At 44.0% G+C, this 26,542-nt stretch overlaps 3 protein-coding genes across 5 annotated transcripts in view; 1 reads left to right on the top strand and 2 right to left on the bottom strand.

Moving 5' to 3' along the window:
* plbd1a (phospholipase B domain containing 1a) overlaps positions 1–26,542 on the top strand; it is a 125,342-nt gene that overhangs the window by 56,018 nt on the left and 42,782 nt on the right. The window lies entirely within an intron of this gene.
* LOC109641075 (casein kinase 1, epsilon) lies at positions 78–10,288 on the bottom strand. The gene is made up of 11 exons (XM_020105386.2): positions 10,025–10,288; positions 6,591–6,680; positions 6,004–6,114; positions 5,600–5,748; positions 4,824–5,052; positions 3,228–3,398; positions 2,908–3,056; positions 2,562–2,757; positions 2,290–2,429; positions 2,045–2,113; positions 78–1,940 (listed from the first exon to the last, which is right to left on the bottom strand). Exons 2-10 carry the CDS (start codon positions 6,664–6,666, stop codon positions 2,081–2,083), a joined length of 1,254 nt encoding a protein of 417 aa, XP_019960945.1. The 5' UTR covers positions 6,667–6,680; positions 10,025–10,288; the 3' UTR covers positions 78–1,940; positions 2,045–2,080.
* Positions 12,315–26,157, bottom strand: LOC109641071 (trinucleotide repeat containing adaptor 6B). Of its 3 annotated transcripts, none has more exons than XM_020105381.2 (21): positions 25,805–26,157; positions 24,444–24,531; positions 24,293–24,314; positions 23,669–24,109; positions 20,661–23,507; positions 20,243–20,395; positions 19,886–20,076; positions 19,668–19,730; positions 19,405–19,563; positions 19,079–19,213; positions 17,864–18,064; positions 17,539–17,661; positions 17,077–17,287; positions 16,681–16,833; positions 16,324–16,491; positions 16,085–16,231; positions 15,479–15,571; positions 15,043–15,258; positions 14,708–14,778; positions 13,784–13,923; positions 12,315–13,689 (listed from the first exon to the last, which is right to left on the bottom strand). In XM_020105381.2, exons 2-21 carry the CDS (start codon positions 24,498–24,500, stop codon positions 13,122–13,124), a joined length of 6,159 nt encoding a protein of 2,052 aa, XP_019960940.2. In that variant the 5' UTR covers positions 24,501–24,531; positions 25,805–26,157; the 3' UTR covers positions 12,315–13,121. The 3 variants fall into 3 exon arrangements, with proteins under 3 accessions (XP_019960940.2, XP_019960939.2, XP_069380928.1); XM_020105380.2 differs by having other exon boundaries at positions 25,889–26,149; XM_069524827.1 differs by lacking the exon at positions 17,864–18,064 and having other exon boundaries at positions 25,889–26,149.

Genomic DNA, 26,542 nt, shown 5'->3' with positions numbered 1-26,542 from the left:
GCTTTAATTTCCCAGGGTCGTGATTATCTGTGCACCCCCCGCCCCCCCACAATGAAAAACAACCAGCAGCTGCAAGGTGTGAGCAACGTTATTCATTTTTATTAATTCATAAAATATACACAAATACTGTTGTAAATAAAGTGTGTTAAAGAACTGTACAAGCTATCAGTACACAATACATAAAGTGAAACCCCCCCCTCCCCACCCCCATCGCCTCAGCCTCCTCCAGACCAACAGTTACACTGCCACTGGGTCACGGTGGCCTGTACAAAGTGATTTACACACAGTACACTGCTATTTACACATCCCTGCAATTGCATCGGTTATGTATGTTTTATCCGGAGTGACATCATCGAGGCTGCTGGAGGTCAAAATCCAAAAGGTGACATGAAACTAGCAGGATGTGATTTTTGCAGAAGGAATATTAAAAGCCCCGTGCGTCATTATGGGGCGGACACGCGAGCGTTGAAGCATAACAGAAGAGCAAAGGTGATCGGTGGAGAAAAAACTGAACAAGGTCAATCTAATAAATTACAGGAGGATGAAATGAAACAAAGATAAGATAATAAAAACAGAAAGTTATTACAGACAGATAAAATAGTTTAACATAAATAGCCGAGAGGACGAAGATAAAAACAATCTGCATACAAAGACAAAATTAATCGTGTATTCTAAGCAGGGATTTTCTGTATCATTTTCCATCTTTCACACACACGCGCACGCACACTCACACAAACAGGATGACCCAGCTGGCAAAGCAATAATAGCCCATCCCTCCATTTTAGTACTTTAAATACCTAAAATTCTGAACCCAGCCCCTATTTTTGTCAATAGTATGCATTTTTCTACTTTACAGTTTTAAAACAAACAACCACATTTTGCCTTTACATCAAAATAAAAAAAATTATTTACAGTGGAGTAAACATTAAAATAAAAATCATTGGATGCCCCCCCCCCACTGTATTCCCCATCAGATCCTGCCCCCTCCCCTATGACCTCCAATAACAAAAGGTAACATTAAGAACTATCATAAAAATTGCAGCCACTATTTGTTAGCCAAATCGGGCAGCTATGGTCTCTGGTCAAATACAATGAGAATTTCCTGAGGAGCGTCCCTCAAGACTTGGGAGTGTGTCTTTGCAATATCTATGGTCATTCTTCACCTTACCCACTCACATTAGAACCCAAAAGAAAACACACAATTAAGAACAGGCAAAATAAAAAGGGGTGGTGGAGGTTTTGGTGGCAGAGTTTGAGGAAAAGAACATCGTCACAACATGATGGATGAAGGGCAAGCAAGGACCACTTCCTACTTCACCAGAAACGTTACTGTACAACAGCTAAAACATCACTTACTTGTCCTTTTCAAAGTTTCCTTTCTTTTTGTGCTCTACCCCTCTCCCCACCTACCTCTTCTTCTTTTAGCAGTTACGTCTTTGAAAAATACACAGACATAAACTCAAAATAAGGTTCAATTTAAGATGTCTTCATGACAGATAGACAAAATTCATTTCAAAGTTGCTTTTGCTGATTTAACTGAAAAGGATAAATCTGTACTAAGCCTATATCATAACATGCATGTGTCCCTGATACCATTTTGCTTCTTTGATGCTAACAGTTCACATTTGTCAGACAGAGGGTACTGAGGGAATGCTTTGAGGAAGAGGGGAAACAGGTAAGAGCAACCAGGGAGTAACAATGGCTAAGCACTGTCATTCATTTATTTAGTTTTTTTTTGTATAGTGGTGGTGGTGATCCAGGGATCAGCAAAAGGGTTCATGACAGAGTGCATGTTGGATGCTGTCATGTACTTCTCTGGATCCTTTAAAAAATTATTGTCCTTTTCCAAAGATCCACGTGTCCATTGGCAATCATCTTGTAATAAGACAAGGTAAAAAACAAAGGAAAATAAACCAGAGCGATGGACATATCTTGCAGCCCTGCAACAACAAGTGGATTGTCAGTTAGTAGAGAAGGCCATGTGTTGGTGAGAAGTGTATTTTTGCAGTCAGCATGTGAAAACATGAGTGAAAGTAGAGCTTACCTGTCAATTCCATGTGCATGCAGAGCCAAAATAGTTCTACTTCCCCATGTGCTCAAATGGCACACTGACCTGCAGAAGAAACAGATTTAGACTAAAGAGGAAGAATTTGCTGTCTCACATTCACGTACAAGACATCCAGTACCTGTGACACATTTTGCAATGATAGGTCTCACCCAATGAAAATATTGTCCTGATACTGATGCTTTAATACATGATGAAAGAAGTAGTGTTTTTTTTTTCTTCACCTGGGATGTGGAAATTCTGGACTGGTCGTGACGGGCTGTGAGGTCAGAGGACGATACGTTGGCAGGAGCACCACGATGGAGACGCATGCTCACTTTCCTTTCCCTCTCTGCACGAGAAATTGCACGTGGCGACGTGTTCCCTGAAATGATTCATTCATTCATTGAGTTGAGAACTGACCGTATCTGATGCTCATATCTGCTACAGTCTTTTAATAACAGATAACGTTTATTAAAAGACAGACAGGAGTTTGGCACCTGAGCAGAAAACTCACCAGACTGTGGGACCCGTGAGGCTGGGTTAGAGATTGCCTGTTCTGGCCCATTCCTGACTCTGTTGGGAGCTCCAGGGTTGGGACCTGGAGGAAGGCCTCGCGATGCAGAGCCCCTGGGGGCTCCTCCGATCCGCTCATCCCTCTCGTCTCCCGTCCTCCTTTCCCGATCGCCATCCTCAGCTGTCCGACTGGCACCCTGACAGTTAAAACAGCCTTATTAAAACTTCTCCACTGACAAAAATAGCTGTTTATTATCTGTATTATATCATTAGCAGTTTGGAATTTGGATTTTCATGCAAATTAACGAATTAATCAATTCAGTTAGAAACACCTGATGTAAACTTACAAATTTGAGCATGTTCCAGTCAAAGACATAATCATAGGAGAAGCCCTGTCGGTGGAAAAGATTCCTGAAGAGCTGTCGTAGGTAGGAGTAGTCTGGCTTGTCATCAAAACGAAGTGAACGGCAAAAATTCAGGTATGTGGAGAACTCAGCTGTAGGAGAACAAATAAGAGGATCAACGTCGTTAATGGATTTTAATCAGGTAACATTTGTAATGTCAAGGTTTGGTTCCATACTGAGGAGTACCACAGTGGCATATTATTTTACAAATGTGGATATGTTACTGCATAAATACACAGAGGTAACACAGAAACATCACTTACAAGGGTAACCTTTGCAAAGAACCTCAATAGGTGTGGACATTTTCTTCTCGCTGATTCGTTCATATTTCTGTCTCTTGGTCGCAGCCTTGAGGCCCTGCCAGGGGAGGGAGCCCAGGTTGAAGTACATGAGGACATAGCCGAGAGACTCCAGATCGTCACGTCTGGACTGCTCTGTGGACAGAAAACAAGAGAGAGCATAGAGGAGTGAGTGGAAAAGCTCAGGAATGTATGCCTAATCGTATGAGTCATAGTTTATAGTGGTTTGTCAATCGGCACAATTAATAGTTAATAAAATGTTGTCTAGAAACAGAAAAAAGATGAGTTCCATTAATGAACTAGGCTTGGAAATGTGTCTCAACCTGGCCAAACTATTTATCTTGCTCTGCATGTCTATAGAGGGGAAACTGAGGGGTTTTTGGTGGTTACTAGATTAGTCATATGTGGCTCAAATATTTCATTCAGTATTAGTGGTTTACCAATATCTATATGTGACAGACAATGGTTGTGTTGTGATTTGTGGGTAGTTTCTAGTTGCACTACATGTCAGCAAATCTGCATTGCATCAAGAACACAGATTTCCTTGACCTAATAATATAAATAAGGTTTTCATGTGGCACTTCTTACTGAGAACAAAGTCCGTGTTAATCATAAAACACATATACACAGATTAAGGTTAAATATTAGAACAGTGATGGTTCTAGCTCCATCCTACACTCACTTCATTCATCTCTCCAGTTGGCATCTAACCTAAACCCCAAATACATAGCAGATTAATAACTTACTGAATCTACAACTATTTAAACAGGTAACCATATAAAAAGCTCTGCAGAATGTCTAATAAAGGTTGAAATGACAACACCACAACAGAGCTGCCTTCGATCCCAAATGGCATTTCCTTCCTTTTCCATTCTCATGAGAGCTATTCCCCCGCATCATCCAACCTTAAGAGGGTGTGTCAACAAAGACTGAGAGAGGAGGAATGGCCAACATTAAGCAGAATAGTCTTAAAAGTAGTTGCTGAAAAAAAATCCAGAAAGAACCAGTTAGAAGATTAAAAAAAAAAAAACCTGAGACCATCAGTACGGAGAGGAGACTTTTAAGATAAGTGATGGGTATAATCTAGCACATAATACAGTGCATTACATCTCCATGCTAGGGTTGAGCTTCATGTACACAGAGATTTCATCATAAGCCAGCTCTGATGAATCACATTAACATGATGTATTGGAGCAGCTCATAAAGTGGAAGAGGATAAGACCCTGATAGAGCCGAGGACACCACCATTATGAATGTTCTTATGAATACAATTAAATATAACTATTATTAATGAACCAACAAATCATTTTAAAATATTTTTTAAAAAATCAACATTTCTTTCCATTTGACTGCAAAGGAAAGATTCTGAACTGGGCTGAACACTCAGCATCCTGCTATATTTATGTTTGCTTAAAACATGACCGAAAATCAACACATAAATCACAACAAGTCTAAGTGAAGCTTTCTTGTAATAACAGGACTGCCTGAGAACAGAGTGTGAGTGACAGGGTCAAGACGCAACACGAATGAGTAAAAGAAGTGTTTCAAAGGGGACCTTACCGATTCCAAGATGTGTGTTGATGGAGGCATAGCGTGCCGTGCCAGTCAGGTTCTTGTTCTCTCTGTAAGGGATGTGCTGGTGCGTGCGGGCATCCCGGTATTTTTTGGCAAGGCCAAAGTCAATGATGTACACCAGGTTGCCCTTCTTGCCGAGCCCCATGAGGAAGTTGTCAGGCTTCACATCCCGATGGATGAAATTCTTGGAGTGGATGTACTCAATGCGGCTGATCTGAAGAGCACAGGTGAGACTAGTAATTACAAAACTGTCGTTCTGTACGCGTAAAGGATACAGTGGAGTGTCATGGTGACATGAACACAAGGTCACATTTTACAGGCCGTTTGGCCCGCACTTGATAATTGAACACCAGACACCAGAAGGTGATGATCCCAGGCTATACGTGGAGAGTCAATAACCCATATAAAGGACTGACACAGCAAGTTGGCTGTTAGAACAAAAGGTGAGATGAATTTTGCTTGAGAGAGCAATCCATGAAATTAAGTTCTGTCTTAGCAGAGGCCAGAGTTGTTCAGTACAGTGGATGCACAAGAGTTGTGGACATCAAGTCATCTACATTCTTTAAACAAGCCTTAGGGCATTCGTGTGCAATGTTTATATACGAGCATGCACCAACAAGCAAAATTCATATGACCTAGATCATACATTTTACATCTGTGCCTTCTGCTCGTAAACAGAACAGTTCCACATGGGGAGATATTAACAGACTCTGTGAAACTGTCTTACTTCTATTACCCCTGACGTTAGAGACAAGACGTACCATCTGGTCTGCCAAAAGCAGGACAGTCTTCAGGCTGAACTTTCTGGAGCAAAAGTTGAACAGGTCCTCCAGACTGGGACCGAGCAGCTCCATTACCATCACGTTGTAGTCTCCCTCCGCACCACACCACTTTATCGACGGAATACCGACTAGAACACAAGTGCACACACACAATATTAAGTTTATCATCAAGTATTTGTGAATACCATTTATATGATATTTTTAAATATAGTGAGTTTTACACAACATAACATTTCATTTAGAATTTGTGAGGGCTAACGTATGATGGATTCATATTGCAACGATTTGAAAACATGACAGACTTGTGTTCTAAGGATTCAAAGTATTTCCTACAGGGGGGGTGTTGAAAAGTCTTGCATGTCAAAGCTGTATTGACTTCTTACCTCCTCCTTGCATCATCTTGTAAAACTTGCTTTCAATGTGCAATTGTGGGTGTTTGGTCTTTACACATTCGAGCTTGATGGCCACCTCCTCACCAGTGGCAATGTTGGCACCTTGGGGGACACACAAAAAACATCACAGATTTAAAAGCCATGGAAAATTCGCCAGCACCAGGACAGAAAGATGAATACCAGAGATTTTCCATCCTGACATCGATACCTAGACTTTGTGTATCGGCCACTACAGAGAACAGATCCACTACCACTGCATTTAAAAAATATATATTTAACAGCTGTATAATGTTAACCCTGTATGGAATTGATTTGATTTTGCAAAGAAAAAAGTGATTTCTGGTAAGACAATTGCAGTTTTATCTGGGTGAAACTTGTATACTTTAAAGACGTGGTATCGGATCGGACATAGATCACATACTCGATCAATGCCCGGCCTTTTCAGCAGTATTGGAGGCATTTCCAATGCTGATTTTAGCATTGAATAAAATCAGGTTATGGTGACTGTTAACGGAGACAAAATGGAAAGTTGGGTAAAATGTGCAAATATACAGAAAAAAACTCTTATTTTCACTTACCGAGATAAATGTCCCCGAAGGAGCCGCTTCCTATCTTTCTGCCGAGCCGGTACTTGTTTCCCACTCTCAGCTCCATGGTTGAAGTTGTGTCTGTCACAGATAAACAACAAAGTTATGTTGAGAAGACGGCAAATGACACCAGGTTAGCTTGTCTGTATGGCTCTTCTATTCTCTCACCATTGACCCTGAAACACTATAGGATGAGCAACTGTAAAGTGAACATAAGAACAATGAAACTCTTTTCTCAACTTCCCAAATGGTAGATGAGGGAAGATATTCTGACCAGAGCCGGTCAGCTGCTCCCATGATGATCGTCAATCCCAGACAATGCTGAACTGACCACGTGTTTGTGTGAGGATGTAACCTAAGAAGGGCTTGTTGATCAGCAAACAGCTGTCTGGCCTCCAGAAACACATGATTAGATTTGTGGGATAACTGGGAGCGGGGGGAGGTAGCTGCACTGAGATCAACAAACGCAGGAACAGGAGGAAAATGATATACAAAAAAAAAACGGAAATGCCAGTTGCAACTTCGAAGAGGAGTGGATCAGAATCAGCTGCTGCATCAGTACTAGGACTTGGCACACACAAGGAAATGAAGTGCGTCTTCTGAGCTGAACTGCACGTGACGCCGGGGCAGGATCATCATTTATTTAGTACTCGCTCCACCACACCACATTGTGCAGCCACTGCAAAAGCAAAGACTAAGCTCTCTACTGTTCTGTGCCGGCACTGCCAAGGGAGCGAAGGCATGAGCAGCCCTGCGGAGCGCTGGCTGGCTTTATGTGTGTCAAGGCCCTAAGACAACTCTGTGCAGCGAACTTCAGAAAGCAAAGTGCTGCACAGAATGCATCAAAGCATTCATCACACTGATTTGCTTCCTAACCAGTAATTTGGGAATGTCATGTAAACAAACTGTGCTCTTTATAGAAACAGTGGACCCTGGTTCCAAATGTAGCACTGGTGCGTCTTCAAATAACTCTTCCGCTCGGGCTCTGATCTATCATAGGAGTTCATGTCATGTGCCCTGTTGGCAATTCAATAGGACAGTGAATGAAATAGACTGTATCATCTGTATGGATTCCTGTGCTCCACTTCGTGTGACCTCAATCTACATCCTCTATAGAAAACATGAACTATTCTCATGACAACCGAGAAGTCCCAAAACAAAACACTGTCAGACGACTTCTGCTTTTCGGATGACTCAAGCAAATAGCCGATCACATAATCTGCTGAACCTGTCCCTTGTATTGAGTTTACTTCCAAACAAACATTCTTTACATCAACATAAATCTTCTCAGAGGTTACTGAACTCCGCTGTAACCGAGCTGCAGAAACCAGCGATAGCTTTCAATAGTTATGTCTGCTATGCTGTCAATGTGGATCACCTGAACCTTGAGAAAGGAATCCAACTTTAAAACCTGTGTTGTCCTCATTTCAAGTGAAAACATTAGCGGACTCAACACACTGGAAGATAATGTGAGCCACAGAAGCACTATACTATAAGTTATGGATGCAGATGAATTTGGGTTTAAGATGAACAATACCAATAATGATTGCAATATTATTTAAATCTTTAGCAATAACACAAAGGTCCATTATACATCAATATGCTTACGCATTGTGAGTGACGACTGATCAGCCTCACACTTGTGAAGTGTTTTGTTGTTTATCAAGAGTTTGACATTCTCTGATCATAAAGAAGAGTTTAAAACCACAACCCTCACTACCAAGCAAAAATCTGTCTTTTACACTTAAATAATAATATGACATTTATGGTGATAATTAGCAATATTTATGACGTGAATTCTTTTTATCTTTATACATTTTTTGGCTGGATCGTCCGGCTTAACTACATAAGTGCCCATGATGATAGCTTGGTTCAGAAAGTGCAATACACAACTTTAAACCAGTGTTTTCACTACATATTTGACACTCTGTCGATTCGGTGGTTAAACCCTCCGCTCCTCCAGACCATTGCACGTGTCCACAAGTGTCACTGGGTAAGACACAGAACCCCAAATACCCCTCCGACAGCTGTGACGTTTGATGGCACCATTTTAAATGGATACTTCACTCAAAAATGAAAGTTCTTGCCGCATTCACAATTACGCTGTTTACCCCTGAAACTCTGAAGGTGTTTTGTGGACTCAAACACTTCACCCGCCCCTCCATCAGCATAGTTGTGAGTAGATAACGAGTGAATTTTTATTTCTAAGGGACAGAACACCCCCCAAAAAAACGCTGTCATTTACACCACACTTTTAGGCTCAATGTCCTCTGGAGCTGCGTTCAAGTTCACATGCACACAAGCTACATTTTAAGAATCTGGCACCATTTACTTTGGATTTGGCTGCAACGTCATTTACCCCTGAAAGTGTTTTGTGGACTCAGCTTCACCCAACACCTCCATCTGAAGTTTTTGGGTGAACTATCTCTTTAAGGTGCATGTAAAGGGCAAAACTGCACAGTGGTCATCAAGACAAGAAATCTATTGTATTAAAACGCAAATTGCAAAACACATTGAAACTGGGCAGCGGTGCGTTATGTTTCATGTAGGGGCCTGTGTGAAGAGACGCTGGTGGAATTACTCGGTCACACTGCACGTACAATAACAGCACGTGCCCTGATGGTAGTAATCGCCTACAGGATGCTGGTTGTCGGACACAGGATGTTCCGAGTGGGAAATAAACGTGTATTTCTCGAACTCGAACACAACCACTGGTGCAAAACGTGACACAACAAGGAAAAAAACACAAGTAGCCAGAAGATTTCACAATCACAGTGGAACGCCTCTCACACTGTGGCAGCTGTCACACACACACAGACACACACTCACACAGACACACACACACACACTCTCTCCATGACGAATACACACATTCATGCAACACATACGTTAAAAAAAATACACCTTACGTTCAAAATCTCACTGTGAATCGTGTGGGTTTTACAAACGTAGCGGCAGGTGTGCGCAGCTTTTCGTGGCTGTGAGAAGAATGGAGGAAGAATTTAAATCTACGCGAACAGCTTCGGCATGAGTTGCGATTCTATACGTTAACAGCGGCGGTGTTCAGAAAGCCGAACGTGTTGAGTCCGCGGACAGGGAGTAACGCTGGTTGGAGAATAGCAACCGAACCGCGGGCATCAACGGTGGAGAAGTGCTAGCAGCTAAGAGCAAGCTAATGGAAATAACCGTGAATATTCATCAAAATGTTTAAAATAAACGCTGGAGATGTGTCGTTGTGTCTCAGGCAGACGTGTTTAACGTTCCCCCTGGAGCCGCACCCATGTACGGAGCCTGTGTGGAGAGCCAGGCTCGATGCTAGCCCCCTCCCCCCCCTCTCCTGTAAGCCGTGAATGCGAGACTCTCCCTCGGCCGGATCGGGCCGCTTTTCCCCCCTGGTTTCCCCGGTTCCCCGACCCGCCACTCACCCGATACTGGGTTCGACCGAGAGCTGCTTCCGTGTAGTTGCTGATCCGGCGGTTGTCAGTCGGACAGGGGACCGGGCAGCGGAGGATGGGAGCGGATTCTCGCGGCGTTCATACCCCCAGCTCCTGGCTCTGTCGTCGGCTGCGCTCCCTGTTGATAGTCCCCGAGAAGATGCAGCGGCGCGGGCGGCCCTTCTCCGCTCGAGCCTGTCTCCTCCTCCCGTTACTTAACAGCGGCTGATGATGTCACCGTCCGCATGACAGGGCACAGGCAGCAACACGTCACCGCGCCTTGAAACATCGCGTACATATTTTTATTAGTAGTAGTATTATAAGTATTACTGTTAGTATTAGTAGTAGTATTATAAGTATTACTGTTAGTATTAGTAGTAGTATTATAAGTATTACTGTTAGTTATTATTAGTAGTATTATAAGTATTACTGTTAGTATTAGTAGTAGTATTATAAGTATTACTGTTAGTTATTAGTAGTAGTATTATAAGTATTACTGTTAGTATTAGTAGTAGTATTATAAGTATTACTGTTAGTTATTAGTAGTAGTATTATAAGTATTACTGTTAGTATTAGTAGTAGTATTATAAGTATTACTGTTAGTATTAGTAGTAGTATTGTAGGTATTAATATTATTGTTGTTAGTATTATTGGTGGTGGTGGTAGCAGCAGTGTTGTTAGTATTATTATTGTTAGTAGTATTATTTTTGTTGTTAGTATTATCATTATTATTGTTCAGTTTGTAAATTGTGCTCACACTGTACATGTTTTGTATTATTATGATGTTATTATTATTATTGTAATTATTATCATTGTTAGTCTTATTATTATTGTCGTTCATTTGTTAAACAGATCTCACACTGTGCATATTTTTATGATTGTTATATTGTTAGCATTACTATGATGGTGATTATTATTAGTAGTAGTAGTATGATTATTGTTAGTATTATGATTATTATTGGTAAATTGTTCTCACACTGTACATATTCTCACCCGTTCGGTAGTTTTTGTGTAATCGTGTTTACAAACCTTGGCGGTGGTAATTATAATAAAATGCATGAGCTCCCTTTTACATTGCTGTCTGTTATTATTGAATTTATTATGATTATGGTATTATCACTATTGATAATATCTATGTTCTGAAATAGCTGAAATCAAACTTCTATGAGGACTTTATATTTTTGAGAACGGTGCCATCAGTGTCAGGGCTTTTATCTCTGGACATGAGTGGTTTATAAGAATGTTCTGTTCACGTCCACTTCACACAATGACAGCTCGCAGTTGCATCGGAGAAGGCGAGTCATTTCATACACCGAGCAGTGGCTTACTGCAGGATGACGTGCACGTTAAATAGGATTGGTGTGTGGATGGTAATGAGAGGGTGACAGATGGACACACTGGCTTGTTCCACCCTGGCCCAGTCTATGAGCTGCCATTCCACCTTAATGTCAGGCTTAGGTTTCACATTTGCATTAAAGCAGATTGTCACATCAACAGAGGAACGGATAAGAGGCAGTTTGACTGGTTCAGAGTGCTGGTTACTCAACCTGAACAACTTGCGGGTCACTTTTAACCAAACTCCAGAAACCTGAATCACAGAAATTATCACAAGGACAAATGTAGAAGCCAATACTTTCATCTTTATTAATCTTGTTCTCATTTGTTTAAATAAATTTTTCCTTTGTAAAATCTCAAAACGAAAACACTGAACAGGAGTGTTAAAGCCTGTCTTAATTTAAAACGAATACACAACAACAGAATATTAAAAACGTACGGTAACTCTTACTCTGCATCTGTAAACAACCCGTCCCACCCTTCCCTCCCGCTCCACACAGTTGATAAGATTTGGCATGTCCGTTTTCTCAACTCTTATGCCTTCAGCTCTTTGTGTCATTAAAATGTTCTTTTTTTTTTTTTAATTATTGCAGGTCGGACAATAAAAAAGACAAGTCTGCTAAAAAAACAAACAACTTCAAATGAGAAAAAAAGCATTAGTGCCAATATTTCTTAACACAGTCAGCAGTATACCGATAGCACTCAAAAACATTTTTGTATAGACCTTCTGTATAGTAAGCAGCCTTGCCCACATTACGACAGGCATTAACATGCACACACACATTTTTCTCACATTCACACGCACGCACACGCACACACACACACACAAACTGCGGTGGTGTAATCCACTTACTTGGTCTCAGTCTCACTCATACACATGTCAATATCGTGTGTATGATACTGCGCGCAGCATCGACACGTGGAGAAATGCAACATAGCCGCAAACTGCCAGCAATTTAACATTTATCACTGCAACAGTAACAAACATGTTCAAGAGAGTATAACAGAGAAAGAGTGCGTGAGATACAACAGTAGGAGGTCAGCATTTTGAAAACAGAACAATGACATTTTTCAATATTTTCACTGTTCAAAAATTAAAACCATACATACAAACAAACAGAAAAAAACAAACTTAACATACACAGTAAGATACAGTTCTGCTGTCAGTCAGAGCTGTTTGCATGTGTTTGGATTCCGTCTCCGTCTTTAAGGGAACACGAATACAAACTGCACTTTAACCTCACATCATGTAGTAGTTTTAAGTTCTCTTATACGATGAAGGTAATGCTGTGTACAGTGCCCAACTGTCTGAAGGCTTGTCTGTATTTGGTGTGTGCATGTGTATGTAAATCTGTTGAAAAGTCCCCTATTTACTAAGCACATTGCAATCCAGTCAAGTCTTTCAGACCAACTGACTTTTCATTCTTTTTCAGGTTTCAAGTCTAAGCAGTTGAAATCTTCATCTGTGGAAAAAGGCTGTATACACATCTAACAGTCCCTGCATTTGTTTATATAATAGCTTAAGTCTGGCCACAAGAATGTGTGTAAGCATGTCTCACATTTCTGCTTTATGTGTGTGCACGTCAATATGCATACTGAGTATATGTATGCACATGTGGTATATGTGTAGTACATTAATTAATATGCATACCATGTAAATGTGTTTGTGTGTGTGCTATAGTAAGTACATATGTAACCCAGTGTATGTTGTATCAGTGTGTCCAAACCTACACATACAAATGGAGGGGCCTCATTAGATGGAGTCAGCTCCTCCCCCCAGCAGGTCGCCAGGCAACAATGCAGCAGGGCTGTCCATTTGGTGCCTTTCCTCCATTTGCGGTGCCCCCCACAGGCTGCTGCTGGGGTATCCGGCAGTCATGCCACCCCAGAGCCCAGACCTCCCTCCCTCAACTCCCCCGACACCTCCTCCCTCCCCTGACCCGTTCGTGCTCCATTGGGAAAATATCCCTAGCCCGGGTCCTTGGGCTGAAGAGGTGTCTGAAGAACTGCCAGTACCATCGAGACTTTGCCAGCCAGACCCGGAGGACCTCACACTACCTAGACCCGCTGTTCCACTTTCCCCTCCTCCTCCATTTCCATTTCCACCTGAAGTTGTACCCGCTGATGCCCGCTCACTCCCTGGGGAGCTACCACCACTGTTGGCCACAGAGGTGCCTGTACCAGATGAGCCCTGCATTCCACTGACCGCGGCCCCTCCTGAGCTGGCCCCCTCTGTCCCTCCGGCCTGGGAATGTGCAAAATAGCGAGCATCCTCCTCACTCACAAACTCCGCCAGGATTGTGGTGTTACCCAAAACACACCTGAAAGGGAGTCACAAGACAGGGCTTGTTAGATCAACAGGAGCATGATCAATTTTGAGCATGCGCGTATTAGTGAGCTTACAGGTTAACCTACATGTGCAGTGCACCCTGGGCCTTGGCTGCTTCCTGCCGGCTGCTGTAGCGAATCAGAGCACTGCCCTGGGTCAGGCCAAGATGGAAGGTCAGTAGGGGACCGTGCTGCATGCAGATAGTCCTTAGTGTGGAGCCATCAATCTACAGGGAACAGAGAATGAAGGTTACATGTAAAAGATTGAGTGTTTGCAAGTTGTAATGTAGCATTGCTAGAGTTATCGTCCACAATCTTGAGTCATCAATTATAGTGGCAGTGAAAGGTCAGGGCATCTAGGGGATTACACAACCACAGCGACTGTATGTGTATGAAGCATCCAGACTTAATGTGGTGAGACTGTATGTACACTGTGGCTTTATTCTTTCCGAGTCTGCCACAGTTACTCTTAAGATAGACTTGTGCACAAGAGCACTGACTGAGGCCGATAGGTTATAATAAAAAAATCTATACGATTAAAAAAAAAAAATTTGTGCTTTGACTTATAATTAAACATTTTCATTTCTATGCTTCACGCAGAGCAGTGTCACGCCAGTGTCATTTGTGCAGACTCTAATTGATTAAATGGCTCATCCAACTTCTCAATCCAATTACAGATGGGTCACGCATCATTCTGTCTAATTTACATAAGACAGACTGAAGGGGAATACAGATGAATGAGCACAGACGTTTAATGCTTCAGAATTTAAACCCTAACCAGTCTGTCTGGGCAGGTGTTTTACTTTATGGCCATGATAAACTCTCATAAACTGATAAACTGAACTCTACGTTGCTTGCACAGCATACTCACCCTTCTACATTATTTCAGTGTTTACTGGTGGTGAAAATGTAACTGTCTAAATTCAGTGTTGTTACAAACTCCATGAAAACTCTGTTTAGTTTCTTCTCAGGTTTTTCTCTCAACCTGTCTCTGTTTTTTCACATCCTTACCTGCGGGGTCAGGTTGCTCAGCAACAACCAGCAGCTGCCTCTGGAGGCCACGCCATCGCTCCAAGCTGAGCCTTTAATGAAAAAAGACAAGGAAGGAGACAAACCGAAAAGAGGACAAGGATCAAACAATTAGAGGGGATGTCTAAGTTGACAAACAGAGATCACAGTAAAGATAACATATCTACATGAGGAGGTTGTATATGCTAGGATTCATGATACTATTTTCAAAGCTGAGCCAACATGTCACTGTTAAGAAGATCTTTCTCTACACACAGCATATAGTTAAGAAGCAATCTGACAAACTGTTACGAAATAACGAGATCTTTCATCTGTACCTGGCCCAAATCTTGACTCTTGATTCATCCCACCTCCTCCCCAGCTCCGGGCCAACCGTGGGCCCCCACTGCCCCATGGGGAGGGCGAGGCCTGCTTCTGATTAGTTAAGCCAGGAGGGGGGCGTGGCAGCTGCGAGCTGTTGCGATTGGTTTTCCAAAACTTGTTTTGTCCGATGGGCTCTGGGGGCCAGCTGGGCTTGTACTCCGAGTACTTTCCTGAAGAGGAAATAGAGAGGGGGGGAGAAGGAGGGGGAATATGAGTTTTGACAAAGAGACCACAGAAATGGGAGTGGAGAGGACATAGTACAGCCAACTGCTTAGGCTTCTCTACAAAAAAAACATTACTTGTACACCAGTAAAAAAAAAATGAGATTGGAAAATGAATGAGTCTAATAGAGTTAATCTCCAAAATGAAATAAAGAATATAAATATATACCTGTGCTGTGTGCATTGCTGAGCAGGCTTTCTGAGGCACTGTAGGGCCAGGCACCAGGTGAAGGCAGCGAGGTGTTGAGGGAAGGGTTTGGCCCTAAAAAACATTACAAGGTTATTAACACATTCTGTGATAAGCAAGGCAAGGCAACCAAAGTACAGCTGGACAGCAGACAGATTGTGAGGAAAACTGTTCAACAAAACATTTGAGCTATGACTTAATGTCAATAAAGCCAGAGGAATGTAGGTTGCACAATAAAGTTTAAAATGTAGTATAAATATGTATATGTATGTATATACTGTAATAAGAACATGAATTGGAAATGTGCTTTTCCCAAAAGGGGGGTGGATAACGTGACGATTGAGATCGATCTTTAAGACGTCAATGAGGTACTTTTCATGGGGATTTTTTATGACATTTGCACTTAAAACATGGATCCACACTAAGATCACTAACCAACAGAATGAAAAGGAAAAATCTGAATGTTTTAAGCAATAAATTCTGACAAAAATCCAACTGAAAACCAGCAATTGCATTGAAAAACACCTGCAAAGTTTTAAATGCCAATAGCTATGCTCATAGAAACACTGGACACGTAAAGTCAAATACCTATGTTGTCTCGTAGTAACTGGTGGTCAGAGTCATTGAGGCTTGGGGGTCCCGGGGAGCCAAGAACACTACCAGGAGTCATGTAAGGGTCAGACTCGGGGTCTCCACTACTCTGGATTCCCTTCCAGGGCACACCGGGCTGAAATTCTGTAATCAGACAACAGAAAATGTATTGAGTGTTTATTGTTTGTAACGTTTTCTCTTACTTTAATCTACGACCCTGACTCAGACAAACTCACCTGGAGGCCAGCTGGAGGTGGCAGGTTTGTTCCCCATTTTACTACCAGGAGTTCGATGCCAGTTGTCTGCAGAGCCCTGTGGGGGAATCCCTAAACCATCACTGCCCAGCATTTCATACTGGGAGTAAGGGGATCCTCCTCTCACCTTTATAGAACTGGGTAGCGGGCCTTCAGAAATAGTACACAAGGGAGGAATAAGGTCAAACAGATTCAACTGACAGTGCTTCATTCAGCTACATTATGAATGAGGGTGATTATCAGTACAGTCAACAGCAGATGGACAGAAGCCTGGGAGGTGAGTTTTTCCTGAAATATGAAATTAGCGAATACTTTGTTATGAACTATCTGTTAGCCCACCGTTCTTATGAAGGTTTGGGTTGGGGGGAGAGGGAGCTGGGGAGTGTCCCTCCATCATCCATTTGAATCTAGACTGTTGTCCTGCTGGTTCCTTCATCCCTCCCATCATGGGACCAAGCTCCAATCCTGACAGGTTACCACCAGGGGCAAGCCCTGAAAGGAGATCAGTGTTTAAAGAGATAACACAGCTACAAGTGACCACATAAAGCTTTTAGCATCGGGCACACGTGATCCTAACTGAGTCTCTCTGACTGATTTGTCAAGTTAAATTAGGTTTAAACAATGCAATTTTGACACCACTAAGAGTAAACAAAACTTTACTTAACATACCAGCTTTATTTATAGTTACATTTACAACAGACTGCATTAGTCTAAGATTTTGCCTGTTGGACTCACCAGAGTACATCCCTTGTGTTTTGGCATGAAGGTCTGATAAGGTCCCTCCCATTCCAGGATGTGGAAGGGAGTCTACCATGGGCTGTTTGGAGAGGCCTGCTCCCAGGTGAGAAGGGGACAGTTTGGAGCTCCCTCCTCCTGTTGCAGCTCCTCCAACCCCACCCTGCTGGTGCTGCCTCTGCTGCTGCAGAATAGCCATAATCCTCGCCAGCTGAAGAGGTACAAGAAGACAAAGCAGTAATATTTATTTAGAGTTTAAGTAATGACAAAATACATTATGGACGTTTTCAGAAATACACTGAACTTTGTTCATGTCTGAAAACCGCTTATGTCTTATTATTAAGTGTTAAATTGTGTGCAGTGTTGACACAGTGTAGTTACAGCAGAGAAATACAGAATGGTTAAAATCCTGATGACACTGCATGTGGTATAACAAAGATAGCAGAATATAAACATGTTCACCTGCTGTGGGTCTGCCTGCTGCCTGAGAGGCTGAGGCTGAGGGAACTTCCTCTGGTTCTGCAGGAGCTGTTGCTGCTGCTGTTGCTGCTGCTGCTGCTGCTGCTGTAGAAGGAGCTGACAAGCCTGTGGGGGGGTCGAAGAAATGGTCAAACAATGAAGGTAAACATAGCATATGCAAGAGACTGCGAGTAAGTGAAAAAGAGTTGGATTACAATTAACCATGTGTTACCAAGATATTATACACAAAGGATAGTCTATATTCAATTTTCTATTCCAATATGATGATTCTATCCATCAATTAACAATCTAAGATTGAGGCACATACCAGATGGAACTGCTGCACATGGGGGTAAATGTTGCTGAGCATTGCTAGCTGCTGTGGGGAAATTTGAGGAGGGAACACCCCTCCACCAACACCACCGACCCCGCCGACACTTCCGACGCTGCCGACACCTCCCACTCCACCAACCACTCCACCCACACTGCTACCAGGAGAAGGCATCTGCTTCAGCATAGGACCCGGCACCTGCACATCACAGGGATTTACTTATATAGAGCTCCATTTAATGGAGTAGGAGGGACACTCCATTATTCCAAATGTATTAATGACTTCAAATACTCAAATTCATATTTTAACTACTTCAAAAAAGTTCTTGCAAACCATGAAGTATTATTTTCTGCAGATTGATATTTTAATTATCTTGTTTTTAGCCTAATATTCTTGTAATTTAATTTGTTGTGGCATTGTACTTGAACGATTATTTGTGACTACTACACTTTTTTATATTTTTACCTCCACCAAAGTTGCTTTATTTTCTCCCCTGTTTGTTTCTAAGTAAGATTTTGCAAACACTACTTGATGGATTTCCACAAAACTTGGTTGAATGAAGCGGTAAGGGTCAGTGAAGAACCCAATACATTTCGGTGCAGTTGCAGGAATTATTTTCACATTTTCATTGATTTCTCTGAGAATAATTCATGAATCCTGATGTAAAAATATCAGGCGAGTGTGTGCAATCTGGTGCAGATTCTGAGAAAAGGACTAGACCATATTTTTGTGATGTGTAAGTTACATGTAAATTGATCTTGTCCAATGTTCCAGGAGGGCCTTTTTGTAATGTGAATATACTTTCTATAATATTAGTCCATTTCCAATTAGTATTTACTTACACAGAACACAGCGACATGTTTATTTTTATATTTGACCTCAATTTGTATGCGCCCTGGAAAGTGTGGTAAGTGCCAGACCAAAAGGCAATCAGGCAATAAATAATTCATTTCAACAGCTAGCAAGCCCAACAAACAACATGCACATCTACAAACCAGACCAACACATAACTACAGGTTTTAATGCATATCACTTTGCCCCCAACTATTTAAGATATGTAGCACCAGCATTTTTATGGGAAATATTCATGTAATATAGAATATCGTACAGCCAAATAAAACTGTTTGTGTCCATATTGTATCTAGGAGAGCTGGAAGGTCTCAATACAATATTCATCTTGGCTTATAACACCTGCGACTTTAGACAACAGACCTGAGCAGACAGGAACTGATGAGGCACTTGAGCACGTAACCCCTGGGAGTTCAATGGATGCATGCCCGGTTGGTGCATCCCTCGAGGCTGAGCCATCCCTCCGCCACTGCCAGCAAACCCTCCATGGCCACCCATCTGGAGTGCAATGAAAACCATAAAAAACAGAATTGTATTAATGCTGAATATTAAAACCTTTGGACCTGAAGTTAGTGCAGGCCACTCTTAGAATTCCCCATCCAGAGAAGATATAAAAATCTAAATAACACAAAAGCAAATGAAACTTAAAAATGGAAGGTTTGTGAAGTGACTTATAAACAGACTCATACCTTTTCTCCATACGGCCCCATGTCAACAGGACCCATGTCTTTGGAACTAGGCATGCGGTAACCTCCTCCGCCTCTTCCTCCCCTACGCATCTCTCCATTATAGTCACTCATTACTCTCTTGTCTCCTTCCATCTTTTTGTCATCACTTGGATCATCACCCTATGAAACAATATCATTTAGTGGCATCACATAATGATGTTGTCGATATCATTCATTACAACCATCGATTCTTTTTTAAATAGAAATATAAATGCATGGCTCACCAGAAGGCCCATGTTTGAAAACTGACGTGAAACTGGGTTCATCCAACTGTCCCCACCTCCACTCTTTGGGAAAGAAATTCAATTATTATTCTCAGTCAATAAAGGAAACTTTAAAAGTACGTGTTATTGTAAGTATTGAGGAAACTGTTTTGTCTATTTTGTAAAATTAACCAAGAGAGACTATATATATAAACTGAACTGTGTTCAACATTTTCTACCTTGATGTTGCCTCTCTTGCCTCCATGAGTCTGACCCCAGCCTCCAGAGTTAAAGGAGGAACTGTTTCCCTGGGAGCTTGTGTTGTTCCAGACCCCCCCACCACCATCATCTTCCTCATCCCAGCTGGCGTGACGGGAGGCTGCAACGGAGCTCTCTCCCTTCCCACCCCAGCTTTCCATCGACTTGTTGCCTGCAGCAAGAACAAAGGAGAAGGTTATGATGTTAGATTCTTTGGTTTAAAAAACGCTGGATACCATTTTAATGGATAGGTGAGTGATGTTGCTTGATTTGAGACTCAGATTCATGTTAAATATTGCGTACTATTTTCAATTATGCACATTTTCTTCTGCTCTTACCAGGTTTACCAGGGTTAGTTGAAGGGTTCCCCCAGCCAGAAAATTTGCTGGTTTCATCTGGATCCCCCCAACCTGTTGCTGAGTCTGAAGCCTGGCCCCACGTAGCATTACCATTATCCCCAGATGGTGCACCTCCTCCCCACATACCTGGACCTGGACAATAATGAAATTGAAAGAGAGACTTTAGAAATGTGCTGCAGAAAAATAGAAAAATAAATGTGTTGATGACAAGAGTTAGTATTGTCAGCGTGTCATGTGTTGTTGAGGATGCTCTGCTACAGCTGTTTTTTATTTATGAAATCAAGAACATAAGACGATAAATAATAATATGATGATGAGCAGATTAAAACTTGTAATATTTTAAGAAGAATTTACTTGAGGTGTGTTTTTCCAAATGCAAACTTATTGTTTTGCTTACCCACTGCAGCACTGCGAGAGCTTGTGTCCCTGCTATGCTGCATCCCTTGCTGCCTTCTGGGGGGTTGCTGCTGCATGCCAGGAGGTGGGGCCTGCTGACCGTGGCTTTGACTGGGCGTAGCACTGTTCTTGTCCCACAAGTTCACATTCTTGCTTTTGTAGCGGGTTGGGTCTCCCCAGGCAGAAGTGCCATCATCGATTTCCATCTTGCGACTGATAGACTGAGGGGAGGGTTCTTCCCAGCCACTGGTGTCCAGGGCATCCCCCCCACCTCCAGAGATTTGGGGGATCGGGCCAGAGGTCCAGCCCGAACTTTGGTTCTGATTCTTGGATGGTGGACCTCCACCTCCAACATTGGACCGGCTGTTCCAGCCACCTTGCATGGGACCTCCTGGTGGCTGCTGGCCCTGTGATTGGTGCTGCTGTTGATTTGGGGCTTTCATTGTCGCCACTTGGCTGTTTGGTATCTGTGCTGCTGCTGCAGTGTGGGGCTTGGCACTCCCCCAATCTTGGTGGGATTTGCTTCCACCTCCATCCCCTCCATCCCATCCTCCTCGCTGAGACCCTCCATCATCCACATTACCCCAGGAAGATCCCTCATCAGAGTTGCTTCCTCCTCTGCATCGGCCATCTCCCCAACCACCTCCAGGCTTCGAGTCTCTCTGTCCCCAGTCTCCTCCCCCTCCAACCTGTCCTCCCCAACCACCTGTCTCCCCTCTTCCAGTCCCCTTCCACCCCCCTGTCCCTTTTTCCTCTGGACCATCTGTCCACTCGCTACCCTGATCTCCAGTGTCTCTCTTGTTACCTCCTCCTCTGTGATCCCTCCATTGCTGTTCATCAGTCCCCCATCCTTTGCCCTGGTTTTCGGGTGGAAGATCACCCCAGCCTCCAGCTGCCTTTCCTGGGTTGCCCTTGATATCTTCTTCTGGCATTCCTGGTTTCCTTAAAGTGCTACCATGCACGTGAGTACCACAGGTGGACTGTGTAGCATCACCATCTCTGCCATCCTTAACTGGTGCAGGCCCAGAGTTTAGGCTGGCCGTGTGATTACCAGAGGACGGATCATTAGTTACTGAACTGGTATTAGAGGGGTACCCAGGACCGCGACTAGTGGTCGTGGTTGCTGATGAGAATGCAGAGGAAGATGAAGTACTTCTTTGCTTTCGGTTTCCTACTCCTGCTGTGGTGTCCAGGTCCCAGGCCACATTCTGTCGAATCTGGGTCTGCCCCCAGCCCATGTTAGACAGAACTCTGGGGTCCAGGTCAGATCGGTTTAGCATGCCAAGTAAGGCCACTTCAGCATTGGAGGTCTGGGGGGAGCGGTTGTCCACAGATGAGGCTTGGTCCGGCTTCTGACTGCCATCAGTCCCTCCTCCACCACTTCCAGCTATGGACCCTCCTCCGCTGGAGGACAAAGGTGCTCCACTTCCAGTGCCTTCACCCTGCCCTCCTCCTCCACCGCCACCTCCTCCTACACCCTTCTCACTAACTGCCCGGTCACCACTTTCCACCCCTGTCTGATTGTCCCAAGCTTTTGTCATAGTTTCAAACTTTGGTGAGGCAGAGTCCTGCAAAACACTGCCCCCAATACTGCCTCCACTGCTGCTGCTGTTGCTGCTCACATCTCCTCCTCTTCCACTTCCTATTGCTAAGTTAGTCAAAGTCACACTACCCCTTGTTCCACCCCACTCTGCTTCTGAACTGCCTCCTTCCCATGCTCCCTGAGATACCACTGGGGTATTTGAACCACCGTCATTTCCCTTGCCCCAGCCTGCCTTCTCTCCCTGGCTACCAAAGCCCCACACAATCCCTTCCTGCCCCTGAGCTCCAGTGCCTCCCCCACCCCACCCATCTGCCTGTGATGAACCTGCACTGATGTCAGAGGACACTGAAGGCATGGATCTCCAAGAAGAGGCAGGTACGGAGGAAGACGAGGAGCCAGAAATATTACCACTCCCTTCTTCTTCAATACTAGCAACCCCACAACCCTTCTCATCACCACCTTCTTGATTTGGTCCTGCTCCTCCTCTTGAACCCAGCTCCGGGTTCCCTAAGTGCTGCGGTTCTCCACTTCTGGCCAGAACAGCTTTCTCAGTGTGCTGCTGATGAAGACCAGTTTGATTCACAGATGAAAGAGAGTGAGTGGTGATGGGGGTGGTGCTGGCAGAGAACGAGGAAGCTGAAGTAATGGACGAGTGCAGTGGAAGGCCTTCACTAGCGGAAGTTGATGTCCCACCTTGCACCAGGGCAGGCCAGGCCGAGGGGTTCATGTTGGGGTTAAAATTGGCACCAGGGACACTGCTGCTGCCACCGACAGGGCTCTCCTGAGGCCCAGGTAGAAGATGGGAGACTTTGGAATTGTAAAATGCTGCTGATCCTAACCCTGCCTCTACATGAGAGGAGGTGGAAGAGCCCCACACATCACTTGACTGAACACATTCATTAAGCGAGGAAGAGGAGGAAAGAGGAGGAGAAGAACGAGGTGGGGAAGGATTGTCCATGTTCCCTGCTCCTCCTCCTGCTGTTCCTCCCTTCTGCTGGATGCTTCTCTCACTCCATGAGGCACTACTGTTGTTGTTACCGGGGCAGTCTTGCTCCTGCACCCCTCCTCCAGCCATGTCAGAACTCAATTTGGCCCCGCCCAGGATGCTTGGCCAATCCTCCAGGTCAGTCCCATCCACAATCACCGTCCCGCAGCCCTGAGAAGAGGACTGGCTGCCAGAGCCTGCCCCCCATGTGGAATTTGCATAAGTTGAAGTAGTAGTAGTAGAAGAAGTAGACGACAGAGCAGCAACACATAATGAAGATGAGTTGGGGGGTGAAGGGGAGGATGAACCCAGGTTGGAATCTATAATGACAAAATGAAAGAGCATTGATATGAATAGAAATTCAAAACAAGTACTAACAGCATATGTAACTGGTGATAACAATTATGTGGCCTATTAGTCACTACAATATATGCTACATAATTAACATGAAAATCATATTTGTTCTTTGACATTGACGCACCTGTGCCTCCAGCTGTGCTTGCATTGGGGTTATCTGCTCCCTGTGAGGACATAGGTGAGGTGGCTGCCCAGCCACTGCCCCCTCCCGTTCCTCCCTCCCCTCCTCCTCCTCCTCCCCCCCCCAGCAGCATGGAGGACAGCGGCGGCTGGCCTCTCTTCAGTAACACTTTGTGGTCCTGCTGGCTGCGAAATCTTGGTGGAACCTCTCTGGACATGTATCGCTGCTGCTGGGAGGTCTGGCTTGCAGAGGGGGAGGAGGAGGGCTGTCCGTTGGCCACAGCAGTCCGCTGCTTTGCATTGTTCCCACCACCAGTAGGAACTTGTGCAGAAACCCCAGCGGCACCAGGACTGGGGGATGAGGGGGCAACGGGGCCAGGGCTGGGGGACACTGAGCCTGGGGTGGCGAGCGGCTGGGAGCAGGAGGGCTTGGCTGATTCTGGCACTAAAATATACAAATAGTAACAGGTATTAATCACCAGAAGACTACAGTGTGGTAAAAACAGAACAACAGTATGTGCATGTTACTTTGAGTAGCTACTCTGTAATTAACACTTAGTTTAAGGGAAAAAATAGTATGTGAGTGATAAAAAAGAAGAAAAGCGTGATATTTGATAAACAAACATACCTTTGATTTTCTGTTCTGGCACCTACAACAGAAAGAAAAATGAAGTCAGGTATAAGGAAGAAACTGGCAAGCTCATATGGAAACAGGAATTATCTGTAAAATGCACAAAATAAACCACAATCAGCTGTAAATATTTGGTAGCGCTGTTAACCTTCTGAGAGGTTTCCTTTTTCTTTTTATCTTCTTTCTTCTTTTTCTTGTCTTCCATGAACTACTGTTCCCTTTCTTGATTCTCCTGTCTGTGGTAGAGAAATGTACACATTCAGTTATTTGCAACACCTCAGGACATACTGAAAGCAATGTAATGCATACACACAACTGATAATATGTACTTCATCTGATCAGTGCAAAGTTTACTCCAACACAGTCAGAGTTGTATGGGCTGTAACGTTAACCAGGGGCAGACAGCTTGACAACCGCCCGTGGTAGCCTAGTTCCTCACTGCATAATTCATTAACCAGACAACGATTGCAATTCCAACGAAGAGACAACACCAAACAGCGGCCACACAAACTGAGAGACTATGACCTCTCTACTACTCTGGAAATATCGGGTTCTCTTGCATTCTAGTAGATGAGTCTGTTAGGGTAGCATGATCCAGAAGGTAGAAGCTTTCATGTGAGTACACGAGCCCCCCCCCCCCTACTCCATTAACACCATCACCACCAAAAGTAAATATGTGCATTGGGCAAATGCACAAGTCACATGAGGCGGTTTCTGTGAGAAATAAAACATTCTACACAAGAAGCTAAGGAAAGAAAATGGGCAGAGTTGTAGAAAAAGTCTGTAAACACGACTGGGCCCAGAGCTCAGCTGGGGATAATTAGCTTACATTAGCGTTGTATGACACGATGCTAAGTGGACAACTCGCTGTGTTGCATGTAAACACACCAGCTGATATTACAGCTCACAGCCGGTTAACGTGTGACCTCAAGTCCAGATGTTAGCATCCGCCGGAGGAGCAAACGACCTGCATTTCATTCCATTAACAGGCCACAGAGGAACAGCTGTGTGGCTGCTAGGTACCACTATGCTATCAGCTAACGTATGCTAGTCGCCTGTAAAGCAGCGGGTGACCCGAGGAGCCGGGGGGCTAACAGGGGGCAGAGCGACCCACAGACCCCGCACGACGACACCGACTTGTGCGCAGTTGAGTGCGGACAACACGCACGTCACATCGGCTCAAGACATGCCCCTTATCCTCGAGCTCCATTTTCCATTCACACGATTTCACGTTGCGTTTTTGTCCTGAACTGCACATTTATTAAAAAAATAAAAAAAATAAAAACCCAAACAAGCGTTCGAGCGGTGCTGGTGGTGGACAGGCTCGAATCCACAGACCGACTCAAACGACGCCTCGTCCACATTACAACGCAAAAACAATCGAGCCTCCGCCGAAGAACACAAACGCTGCTGACTGCACAACGACAACACACATTAGCATTAGCATGAGCTAGCACGGCGTTGGAAGTACCGGAGCGCGTTTCAACGCCACCGCGCCACAACACTCACCTCGGGAATCACACAGGACATAAAAGTGAGTCTGTGCAAAAAAAATTAAAAAAATGTAAAAAAAAAAAATGCTTGCAGACCTACCGCTAGCAGGCTAGCTAGGGAGCTAGCCCAGCGAGGGAGTTCTTCGAGGCTTTCAAGGCTGAAGTCGAGTAAGAAATGACATCACCGAGCGGCGACGTGTTGATCGTAGAAAAAAATTCGAGGAAAGGCGAGTGTTCTTTTAGTCCTCGATCCGTAAACAACGCGTTAGCCCGGGGTGACTGTCTGACGCTGTGTGGTCGGTTCGTTTACTAGCGGCCATTTTGCTTCTGAGCTGTGAAGCGGATGAAATCACCAGGCTGCGATCACAGGGGGGTGGGGGGGGAGGAGGGGGAGGAACCACCAGGGGGCGCCCGAGCACCGGGGGCGTGACGTCATGTACACGCGAACCAAAAAGAAGTAAACAACAGCTGATTAGAATAAGAAGGAAAAGTGACGTCCGCTGTTTCCACGCGACGATCGACCATCAGCTAGATTCTTCTCATCATGTCCAGTGACCGTGTTAATTATTTTTCATGGCTGACTTTGTCTTTAGGTCAAACTTGTCTTTCCACTTGTTTGCACATGGAGCTCAGAGAAACGCGCTTTCGTTCTGCTGTGCACTTCCTGTTGTATGGTCAGGAATGACAATAAAGTTCACTTTGCAGTGAATATGGAGGAGATTTTAATTTCTCTGCAAAAGTTACATACACCTGA

Source organism: Paralichthys olivaceus, chromosome 5 (assembly GCF_024713975.1).
Source record: "Paralichthys olivaceus isolate ysfri-2021 chromosome 5, ASM2471397v2, whole genome shotgun sequence".
NCBI lineage: Eukaryota > Metazoa > Chordata > Actinopteri > Pleuronectiformes > Paralichthyidae > Paralichthys > Paralichthys olivaceus.
The sequence above is the reverse complement of the archived record's forward strand: the minus strand, read 5'-3'. Positions and strand labels throughout refer to the sequence as shown.

Coding starts and splice junctions, on each gene's coding strand:
- LOC109641075 (XM_020105386.2), bottom strand. CDS start 6,666: ATGGAGCTGAGAGTGGGAAACAAGTACCGGCTCGGCAGAAAGATAGGA. Junction 2,758..2,907: donor ACTGGAACATGCTCAAATTT/GTAAGTTTACAT, acceptor TTTAACTGTCAG/GGTGCCAGTCGGACAGCTGA. Junction 2,114..2,289: donor CCAGAATTTCCACATCCCAG/GTGAAGAAAAAA, acceptor TTTCTTCTGCAG/GTCAGTGTGCCATTTGAGCA.
- LOC109641071 (XM_020105381.2), bottom strand. CDS start 24,500: ATGGAAGACAAGAAAAAGAAGAAAGAAGATAAAAAGAAAAAGGAAACC. Junction 19,564..19,667: donor TTTCAAACATGGGCCTTCTG/GTGAGCCATGCA, acceptor ATTGTTTCATAG/GGTGATGATCCAAGTGATGA. Junction 15,572..16,084: donor GTTACTACGAGACAACATAG/GTATTTGACTTT, acceptor AATGTTTTTTAG/GGCCAAACCCTTCCCTCAAC.